Raw genomic sequence first — 12,049 nt, 5'->3', positions numbered from 1 at the left:
ACATCCTATACATAAAGATGATCAATAACAGTGGTAATTGTGGAAATCCTTGCCTTATTCCAGTGTTCATTCACAATGTATAAACATGGTTTTAATACTGATAATGCAATTTAATAGTACATTAAATTGAAGCAATCTTCTTGGACAACAAAAAAATAAAGAAGGATTAGCTCTCCTTTAGCAATACGTTCATAGAGTTACTTAATAAAAAAGATATATCTTTACCTTTTTCAATTATTATCACTATTGGAATTGTGTCAAGAAAAAGATCTAGATTTTTAATATCAGATGTTTTTAAAAATATCAATCCATAGAAAATTAATGTGTTTTGCCTCTAATAATTCTGTCTCATAAAGACCCTGATCCTTTCCATGGTAAATAGAGCTTTCCCGCCATATTTATACCATTAGTGTTTATACCATCACCATTCTTTATACCATCAGCAACAACTAGATAGAAGTAAACATTTTATTAACAAAAATAGTACAGTAATTGGATATTGTATATGGCAATAAAGGAACAAACAAACCAAAAAAAAAAAAAAAACCCAAAAAACTATTGGACTATTTTGCAGGCAGAACTCAATAAGAATATAGCATTATTTATTATTTTTATACATTTACAATCCCTTGTCTAGAACTTAAAATATCATTGACTCTTCACATTGTATTATTGATGTTTTATGTTATATTCACAGTATTGGATAAATACTTCTTAATGTGTCTTTTCCTGAACATAGGATTTGACTAAGAGCTATTGAGGAAATCAATTAAATCAGTATAAGTGATTAATTAACAAAGGAGAAGTGTATTTTAGATATCACTATACTAAAAATACCACTCAATATACACATTTTATACTATAGACCTCAAATAATGCATGTGTTACACTAACTATAACACACAGAGGTGCTGTACACACACAAAAATTATATACATACTTACTTTTTACTGGAAAACATGTTGTAGATATCTCATGTTTAAGAAATGTTGATGCTCATAAAAGTGAACACCATATAACCACATAAAAACATACAAACCAGTAAGAATGACAGTGCTATAAAATAGCCTAAAAACATTATTTACAATCAAATGTCAAAATCAATCCTGTCAAAAAAGTAAAACAAAGCAAAAGCAGTATTTATCTAAACATTTTGTTTCTCTGCCAAAACAAACATCACGAAAATGTTGGTGATTAAATGATAGGATCTCATGGCGATCTGGAGTCTCTGTGCATCTGTGCTTCAAGTCTGCAGAGGGATGGTGTTCTTATTTCAAGGTAAGCTTAAGTAATATGTGTGCTTTTCAAGCTATGGAAACTCATGATGCTTGGTTACAGAGATGAAGTATGGCAATTTTTTTTTATTGCTAAAAGTATACCATATACCATTATGAGGCAGCAGCAAAGGAATTCCAGCATTAATGGGTGTGGGCCTCTCCTCTAAATGAACACAATGTTAATGACATGGTCTTCATGCAAATTAGCTGGTGAAATGCAGGGCATGGCGGATTGTGGTTTGTCACACCTACTACAAGGGTGTATAAAAGGCCCCAAGGAAGCAGAGAAGTTCATATTCTGCAAGCAAAAGCTTTGCTCTCACCTAAATCTTCAACTATTGACAAGATGAGATATTACTACGGCAACTACTATGGCGGTCTGGGCTATGGCCTTGATGGCTTGGGCTGTGGCTGTGGCTATGGCTGTGGCTATGGTGGCTATGGATACGTCGGCTACCGCCCGTGTTACTGTGGAAGATATTGCTCCTCTGGCTTTTACTGAGAAACCTTGCATTCAACCTCACACATGCCTGAGAACTTTCAGCCAAGTTTCCTCTTCTTGATTCAACCGTCTGGACACTTCATTCCATTGGTGCCTCTCTCAGATGAAATTATCATGAGCCAATCCTAGGTCACTTTGATAGACGATCAGATTTCAGCATACCAGGACTGACTTGATAAAAATCATCTGAACTTGCAATTCTAATTTGGGGCAGTGGGGTGGATTTACAGTTTGGATAATAATTCTCCTTTTGGATACATACTTTGGCAGAACTCTCATTCCAAATTGTTCATGTGAGATCTGTGAAAATTTACTTTCATTAAACTTACTTTGGTTGGCATTTTAAATGTGTCCTAGTTGTCTGTCCTTCATAAATAAGATTTCTATACATATGGGCATTGAGCATGAGTTTATGCATGTCTGTCTGCAATCTGTGTGTGTGTTCTTCATGAAAGCTCCGACAGTAGTGTTGTACCTGTAATTCTATGTAACCATGAGGGTAGAGAGACTGTCCAGCAATTCTTTTCACATTTTTTTTTTCTTTTTGCGGTACGCGGGCCTCTCACTGCTGTGGCCTCTCCCTTTGCTGAGCACAGGCTCCGGACGCGCAGGCTCAGCAGCCATGGCTCACGGGCCCAGCCGCTCCGCGGCACGTGGGATCTTCCCGGACCAGGGCACGAACCCGTGTCCCCTGCATCGGTAGGCAGACGCTCAACCACTGTGCCACCAGGGAAGCCCTCTTTTCACATTTTGTTAAAAGTATATCAACGAAGCAGCTGAAGCTGCTCTTAACCAGCCTCATATCTTCACAGTGGGATCGTTATGCAACATTACTGCATCATTTGCCAGTGTTGTATTCTACATCCTGCTGTCTTTTGCTGTTTTCAAGCAGGACCTAATTCTGTTGTATTGTTGGAAGCTGGGTTCGTAATGAATTTCTTCTACTGAGGCTGTTTTTTCGTCTTCGCTTAAACAACAATTGAAGGAGATCAAACAACCTTCAGAATCACAGAGTAATTGGTTTGCTAAGTTGCCATCCTTGCTTTCAGGTACACAGGGCTGTAAGTTATATTTGGATACATGTCTCAGTAAGTCCTTGCATGGAGTGCCCAATGAGACACTTGTCATACCGTAGAACTTTGCTCCTCAAAATGTCCTAACTTGATTAAGTTTACTCCCTCGATAATCAAACTAATTATACTTAGGTAATTCGGTTTGTGATTCTATTTAAAGGTCCAGAAGTCCCAGTGTATGGTGTGTGGGTGTGTTAATAATCATTTCTGTTTCTAGGCTTCTAGAACTGCTTGCATTGTCCTTGGCTGTTCTGTTTACCTATTATTTGTATCTCCAGATGGTACTTCACCTTTTATTCAACTTGCTTCATTGGTAATAAAACCCTGCAAAAATGGAGATTGTATGGAACTCTATTGCCTCTCTGAAGTACTTTTTTTTTTTCAGTTATAAGGAAGAAAGTTCTTTTAAGGTGTCTTTGAATGAATGACAGCTTTTGAAAGACAGCTACATTCAAGCTATAACCACAAAATCGGTCAACCATTGACCTACTTGTATATTCATATATGACAGTGACATCCTTAGCTTTGGAGTCTATAAACCAAACTGATCAAAGACAGAATACATGAAATCCAGAAAAAAGGGGGAGAAATCCTGAAAGACGCTATATTTAATTTCTTTCAAGAACACAGGATGATCATGACAAATGAAGCTGTGTCTCTGCTTACGAAAAAATATTGATAATGCATGCCTTCAGCTGTTGACTCATAAAATAGTAGGAACAGACATTGGTAACACATTTTAGACATGAGATAGAGCATGTCACATGCAGTACAAGTTCAAGGGCCAATACCAAAGTTTTTATGAACTGTACAAAATAATTATACATTAACCCACATTTCAAAGTATTATTAGATGAACTAGTGTTGGACATCTAAGAAAAAGGCTGCTAATTGTCAACAAGAGCTTTAACTTATTAATTTTTGCTGTGCTTGGTGATGCTATGCTGGCACCTCCCATGACAGATGTAATCATGCATTTATTCAACCATCCACACAAGAGTAATTATCATCACATTGTGCCCAATCTGTACTAAGTATAAGTGGTAGAAAGACATAAAAAAGTTTCCAGGGATATTGATGAACTTACTGGTCAGAGGGAAATTCAGATAATAAATATATGATTACAATTCTCTGTAGTGACTTTTAGGAAAGATTTATGTATTGGGAGCAATTGGACCCCATAGGTGGGGCATTCAATCAAGTCTGTGTTGTCAGTGAAAGTTCCCCCCAAAAAGATACTGCCCGAGCTTAGTATTAAAGAAATATACCAGGGCTTCCCTGGTGGCACAGTGGTTGAGAGTCCACCTGCCGATGCAGGGGACATGGGTTCGTGCCCCGGTCCGGGAAGATCCCACATGTTGTGGAGCGGCTGAGCCCGTGAGCCATGGTGGCTGAGCCTGCGCGTCCGGAGCCTGTGCTCCACAACGGGAGAGGACACAACAGTGAGAGGCCCCAACAGTGAGAGGCCAGCGTACTGCAATTAAAAAAAAAAAAAAGAAAGAAAGAAATATACCAGAAGGGAGGATTTAGAATGTGTTGGGCATAGTGTTTGTGTTAGCCTGATTCTTTCAGCAGTTTGTTTCCCCATAATCAATAACTAGATGCAGTTTTCTCTAGTAGACATGTACTTATTCGACATTTTCAGGAGAGTTTCGTTTAGAAACTAGAAATTAGAAGGTGGGGTTAGATTGCCTGGGAAGCTCTTCCAACTTCATAGGTGATAACCATCATCAAAAATAATGGTAGCAGTTATCTAGGAATTGCTGCAAGTGGGAATATGAAATTGAAGAGAGATAACTTAGAAGAATCAGTGCCCTGGTTTGTAACTATTATAAGTCTAAAGAAGATTAAAGTTCTAGAACCAATTGTATCAGAAAGGCATTAGTTTGATGGTCATAGATTTTAATCAGGAATATACTGCTTTAGGCTTTCATTGGATTCTCTTTAAGTGAAATATCACTTAAGGATATTCTTACTTAGTAAAGAATATTGTATTTTCCGGGCTTCCCTGGTGGCACAGAGGTTGAGAATCTGTCTGCCAATGCAGGGGACACGGGTTCAAGCCCTGGTCTGGGAAGATCCCACATGCCACAGAGCAGCTAAGCCCGTGCACCACAACTACTGAGCCTGCGCATCTGGAGCCTGTGCTCCACAACAAGAGAGGCCATGATAGTGAGAGGCCCGTGCACCATGATGAAGAGTGGCCCCCACTTGCCACAACTAGAGAAAGCCCTCGCACAGAAACGAAGACCCAACACAGCCAAAAAAATAAAAATATACATTAAAAAAAAGGATATTGTATTTTCAAAGCACTTTCCTATGTTTTCTTCAGTAATATTTACAACAGCTTTTTGATTTACACAGCCATTTTGATCCCAGTTTTCAAAATAAATTTTAACAAACTATCCAATATCACATTAAATGACATAACCAGACCAAAAGCTAAATTGTTTAACTTTGGTTTATTGACCTGTACAGAGGAGAAAACTTTCTTTGGGTAAAGAACAGTGTACTCATTTGAAGTTTGACAGATGGAATGTGGCATTAAAGCAGTACTGATTTTGTTGCTATGCTAAAAGTCAGAAAGCAGGTCCTTAGAAGCTCAACCTCTAATACATTTACTTTTGAAATTAATAACAATGTGCATAATATTCCAAATTTACCATGATATTATTTTCTCAATTCTTCTTGAACGCCTTCTGAATTGTAAATGTGTGACAAAACTTAGATAATGAAGTTTAGGACTATTGCTATGACTTAATTTTAGGAATTTGAGTGTTAAAAATGTGCAGGATACAAAGGTTAAGATACTATATTAGTTTTCTATGGCTGCTTAACAATAACCATACATTTATCAAGTTAAAACAGCATCCATTTCTTTGCTCTCACTTCTGTGGATGGGAACTTGGTCAAGGTGTCCCTGGGTTCTCTGCACAGAGTATCCTAAAGCTGAAATAACGGATCAACTGGGCTGAGTTCTTGTCTGGAGGCTCTGGGGAAGAGTCTGTTCCCAAGCTCATACTGATGTGGACAGAATCCAGTTCCTATATTTGTAGGATTGGGTCCCCATTTCTATACTGACTATCAGGTAAAGGCTACTCTGAATAAGTAGAGGTCAATTACATGCCTGACCACATGGGCTCCTCCACCTTCAAGCCAGCAAAGACATGTCAAATCCTCATGCTCTGAGCCTATGATTTCTTATTCTGCTACCAGCCAGAGCAAACTCTACTCTTATAGGGATCTTATGATTAGGTTACGCCCAACCAGATTATCTCCCTTTCTTAACTGTGTCATATGAAATAGCCTGATCACAGGAGTAAAACTCATTATATTCACAGTGCTGGGAGCAGTGCGAGGTGTGTACACCATGAAAGGGGATGGTTTTGGGAGCTAGCTTAACATGCTGCCTAACCAAGAGACATGTTCTCATACTACCCTGAACAACCACCTCCCACCCGATTCAGAGCAACCCCAAAGCCCTGCTATGACCTCCTTAGGTATCTGTGTAAAATTATTTCTTAAATGGTGCTCCTAAGAGTGCTTTCAGTACCATCTGCCTGCCATACTCTTCCCTCAGGTAGCCCTACATGGCTCATGTTCTCACCTTTCCAGTCTTCACTTAGAAGACACGTATTTAGGATGGGCCTTCCCTAACAATCTATCTACAACTTCAGTTCCCCCATTGGTCATTGCCTATCTCCCACCTCTGCTTTATAATTTGTCCTTAGCAGTTACCACTATCACAATGTAACATTCTCTTTTGATTGATTGCCTGATTGCTGGGTCATTTGCCCTACTCCCCACTAGAATGTAAGCTTCTGGAATACAGGGCTCTTGTCAGCTTTGTTTACTACTGTGAAATATCTTTTCCAGTGCCTAAAAAAAATATTGAGCACAAAGTAGCCATTCAGTAAATTTTCGGTGAATGACTAAATTAAGTCTGTATTTGTTGATGTCCATCTCCCCCAGTAAAATGTTAGTCCCCTAGGGATGGGGGATTTGTTTTTCTTTTTACTATTTTGTTTCCAAGATAAGTAGGCAAATGTTCTCTATTATTTGTTGAAGGAGTGACAATTAATTTGAATTTGGAGGAAGCAAAAAAAGAAGCTGGACTCAGGTATAAATCCAGGTTCCTGGCTTTGATAGCTGGCGATTTTTGAAGTTGTGAGCCAACATAGAAACACTAAGGAAGAGAGAAACAAAACAAAACAAAACCATTGACCACATGGTGGGTGAAAGGGAAGGAGATTGGTGTTTTTTGTCTTTAAAATTTTTTTCACATATTGAATTTGAGGTAAGTTTCAAAGAGAGTAAGTGTGCTGATGAGAGAGAGAAGGTGGGGAGTTGCCAGTTACTGTCTGATGGTGACTGCTCTGGGAAATGAAGAGGTGGTAGGCAAGAGTGAGAGAATAGGAGAGTGAGAAGGTGTTCTAAAAGACAGACAGATCTTGGCATGACTGTGGGTATGGGGGAAGGTCCAATAAACAGGTTTATGGGCAGAGTTGAGTATTCAGTTGGGATGAGAGGAAACATATTCATGATGTAGCTAATCTTCAGAGTTTTATGAGATGATTTTTTTCAACTATGCAGAGTAAATGCAAAGTATTTTTTGCTAATATATTTCATTACTTATGTTTATTAATATAATTTTTAAAATTTAAATATAAGGTGTGCATGTATGTGATAAATGATAATTTTCAGCCAGTACTAAGGCGTGAAACTCCCTGTACTATTATTCTAGTCATAGACATAGAAGTTCCTAAAAATACTGTGGATTGTATGAAGGGAAAAAAGGATAATCAAAGAGGTGATATTTGGAAAGTTATACTACTAGTATTCTTTGAAGCAGGGAGTAAGAGGGTGCATTATTCAGTGATGTATACTCAAGGTATAGACTGTGTCTGAACCATACTGGGTACTCAGTAAATGTTTCTAGAGGGACAATTTACAATTTCATGAGATGCAACACAAACCTGAGGAGAGAAGTGTGTTTTTAATATAAGTCCCACTGACATTTTGAAAAGAAAGATCAATAAAGAAATAGGAAAATAATGAAAACTATTAAAAATATCATATTAAAATAGAACACATATATAAAAGAGAAAACACAGTTTTCAAGTGCAGAAGGATGAAGTAGCAGAAGAAGTTTCTGATTAACAGAAACAAATCATTTGGTTTGTGTCAAATCACTTGAAAATATCAAGAGCTAACAATGAAAAAGCAAGATGGTCTTGATGTAGAGAGGTAGAACCACAAATCTGGAATCACACAGTGCTCTGTAGACATTTAGCTAAAGAACAATAACCCAGTCTTCTAACAAGTCAATATCCCATGATTATGTTCCAGACTATACCACAGGCAAGACAACTGCCCAGACCTCCAAAGAGAGCTCCTTGCTTATTTCATTTTCCATTCATTTATTTTTTGCACAAAGTCCACTAGTTATATAATACTTGTATATCAATGCTTTAATATCTCATTCTATGCTAGAATGTAGCCTCCAAGAAGTTCATGGACTAGTTTTCCTTTTTTACCCTGAGTATATTAATGCCTGAGAAATAGTGATCATTAGGTAAATATTTGTTGAATGGATTAACCCCAAAGGGTTGCGCAGGCTGCCTTCAGCAGGCTAACAACTCCCTTAGATATTTCTAAATGCCAATATTACATTAATCAATACTCATGATGGGGTTTGTATAGAATTAAGAAAAACTGAGTTATGAGTAGAATGTTTTGTTTTATTAAGTCAACCAAAGTAGATTTAGAACAAAATATTTAAAACATTTATTTTTTTATTTCTTTTTAAAAGCAATTATATTTTGCTTAAATAGTTTAAGTATTTCTTGTTTAAATGTTTAAGAGTTTTCTCTGAAGTTGTTCTCCTTCTGAAGGTCAAACAACTTTACCCTCACCTGACAGTAGAGACAGTATCTTGTATGAACAACATAGTGAGCTCAAAAAACACAGGTTCTTGAGCCAGAAAACTGGTTTTGAAACTCCTCTCAGACACTGATTAGCTGTGTGACCTTGTGCAGATACTTAAGCAGGATAGTAATAGTACTACAAAGGATTGTTTTGAGTTTGAGTTCAATACATGTAAAGAGCTTCAGATAGTAGGGGACTTCCCTGGCAGTCCAGTGGTTAAGACTTTGCCTTCCAATTCCGGGGGTGTGGGTTCGATCCCTGGTCAGGGAGCTAAGATCCCACATGCCTCAGGGCCAAAAAAAGAAAACATAAAACAGAAACAATATTGTAAAGAATTCAATAAAAAGACTTTAAAATGGTCCACATCAAAAAACAATCTTACAAAAAAAACTTCAGATAGTTCCTGGCTCTTATTAATTGCTTATTAAATATTATCTATTATCATAGTTTACTTTAAAAATGAAAGTATACATGACACACGAGGTCTAGAAGTATTCTATCTGGTTGTTTTCCAATCAATGTGTCATTTATATGTGTACTCTCCATCGAGAACCATCCAAAAAAATTCATTTTTCTGGATCACCAAAGATCTGTGGCAATTTTTAAATTGCTTACAAGTTCTTGCACTTACTTTGCAGCTATTGGAGGTACAACGATGGCAAAAAGAAAGCTTATGTATTATTACCTTGACAAATTGGCTGATGTCCAGAGTCTACTGAGTTGAAAGACATTTTGAGGGAACTGGATTTTCTCCTTACCCATTACAGTTTGTTCACTTTTTCCATAGTTGTTTCAAAACCACAGAATAAGACTGACTTTTATATGAATACAGTTAAAAAGCATATATGGATTAAAGACAAAATAAATCACTGTTATAAGAAATAAAATGATTCCTTAACATGGATATTTGTCAAAATCTTAAGACGCGAGGGCAGTAGTATCTCACAAAAACAAAAGACTGGAAAGAGTGTCTTTCTACAGGAACCAGTGTGAGTCATAGAGTGAATGGGGGAGAGTTTGGTCCCTTCTGTGCTGGGTAGGAGGCAGTGCGGGCTGAGAATGAAAAGAGGAGGCAGATAACTTGGTGTTTCATGTACAGACAAAATTTAGGGCTGGAGGTTTGCTTCTCTTTTAGGAGTTGAAGCAGAAGAACATAGGAAGTAATTCCTAGGTTAAATTGCATGAGAACCTCTATAATTGAGGATAAAGCAAAATGACTGGTCTTATCGGGTTATGACCAGGACCAAAGACAATAGTCTTTTAAAAAATTTACCTTAAATTTTATTGAAACTAAATTCTTCCAGCTAAAGTAGATTCAAATAGAGCAGTACTTTACCACTAATAATTCCCTTCAATTTGTAGTTTGAAAGTTCCATCAATATAGAAATATATAAACACCTAATCACACTGTACTCTTAATTAACTAGTAGGGGAAACCAGTGTAGTAAGTGTAAAGGAAGTTCAAAAATCATCAATATTCTTTTTGATATTCAATTATTTTGAGCTTTCTTTTTTTAAAGTGGGACAAGCTGAATATACTGGTTTCAGGTCACTTGCATCTATATCTAATGATAGTGGGAATAAACAGGGGAATAAACAAAAATATAAAGCAGCTGTGCACTATGTGAAAATAAACTCCCTAACATGCAGTGCGGAAATTTCAAATTTACCTGGTGAACTAAAGTTTTAGTCCTCAACTGTCACTAAAGATCATTGTTGTATAATTGTTTGTCTGAGTTGCAGGTTTCTCACTTGTTTATAAAATAATAAAGGACACAAATAAACGGTACCCCAAGTTTCTCTGAATCCTGCAATTTTATGATCTTATCATAATATGGAATTTAGTATCTGGAATAAGAATATAGTTGGGGGTAGGGAGCTAAGCTACTTATAGTGATTATGAGGAACTCTTTTTTTGCAATCTTCAATGGTATATACCAAACATGCTTACTGTACCTGAAATGTGATGACTGAGAAATTCCTTTGCCTTCAGTTTGTGGCTCTTTTAAAAATTAAATGACATCACTGCACTACTAAATGGGGTTCTCTGCTGACTTTAAAAGCACTTTGTTTTAAGACATACATCATAGTTGATTGTCATTTTTCATAGGATTAGTATTTTGGAGAAAATTATGGTTCAATTTATGTGAATTCTTTGGAGAAGAAAGATAACACCCATAATTTAGAAAAGAGTCAACAATCATGGAACAGCAAAGGGAAGGGTATAATTAGAGGGTAAATGCAATCTCATGCAGTGCAATTTGAAGAATGGAAGCTTATAGAAATTTATTCATGGAGCTTGAAACTCAGAAACCCAAACAAGTTTGGGGATTATAAACACAATAGTGTCTTATTAGCAGTAAAATCATTTTCTAGGAATTCAAATAAAACAGAAAGTAAAATGTGTCACATAACTTTTAAATAAGGAGTCACAAAACAAGTGGAAGGCGTGGTTTGAAGTTAGGAAACAAGATAGTTGACATAGTTTTCAAATAATGTGTTCTATTGGGTGACATTTAGAGGTGTGGCTTTCCACACCCACCAGCATATATAAATGCTCTTGTGCAGTCACAGTCACAAAGCTGACCTACAATACGAAGTCAGACTCACCACTCCTGACACCATGAGCTACTACGGCAACTACTGCCAAGGCCTGGGCTACAGATGCGGAGGCTTTGGTGGCCTGGGCCATGGCTACGGCTGTGGATGTGGCAGCTTCCACAGGCTGGGCTATGGCTGTGGTTATGGAGGCTATGGATATGGCTGCCACCATCCAAGTTACTATAGAAGATACTGGCTTTCTGGCTTCTACTGAATAATTATATGAAGATTTACAATTTGTGGACTTCGTCTTCTGTGAGACTCTGATTCATCTAGAAAACTTTATTCCATAACCTGCTTGCTTCATTTATCTTGTCTTGATAATGAAACTGTTATTTGGACCACCTGGTTTCTGACATTAATATGAAGACAACTTGATGAACTAAATGTTGGTGTTTGATTAGTGATACTCTCAGGGATTCTCTTTCTATATAGGACGAAGAGTCATTATACTCTAGCAAGTCTTTGCCTTTTAGCATCCGATGTCTAATAATAAACTTTTTCTGACATAGCAAATGTGTTTTAAGCTTCAAGTTTTTAATCACATTAAACTTGCTGTGGTGTATTGATACAATCATCAACCATGGCAACGTTTCCTTCTTACGTTTTCTTCTTATAGCTAAGAAATTTACCAATATGTCTTATTTCATAATTATCTCTTCCTCCTT

The 12,049-nt window shown here is 37.1% G+C and overlaps 1 protein-coding gene across 1 annotated transcript; it reads left to right on the top strand.

The window, feature by feature from the left end:
* Positions 1-1,623: 1,623 nt before the first annotated feature.
* LOC307053828 (uncharacterized protein) lies at positions 1,624-11,595 on the top strand (the record flags this gene model as incomplete). The annotated part of the gene is made up of 3 exons (XM_079705288.1): positions 1,624-1,768; positions 6,921-6,972; positions 11,349-11,595. The coding sequence occupies 3 exons, from the start codon at positions 1,624-1,626 to the stop codon at positions 11,593-11,595; spliced, it is 444 nt and encodes a 147-aa protein (XP_079561414.1).
* Between the last annotated feature and the right edge of the window lie 454 nt (positions 11,596-12,049).

Source organism: Hyperoodon ampullatus (assembly GCF_949752795.1).
Source record: "Hyperoodon ampullatus genome assembly, chromosome: 5".
In the NCBI taxonomy this organism is placed as follows: domain Eukaryota; kingdom Metazoa; phylum Chordata; class Mammalia; order Artiodactyla; family Ziphiidae; genus Hyperoodon; species Hyperoodon ampullatus.
This window is presented reverse-complemented; position numbering and strand designations above follow the sequence as displayed.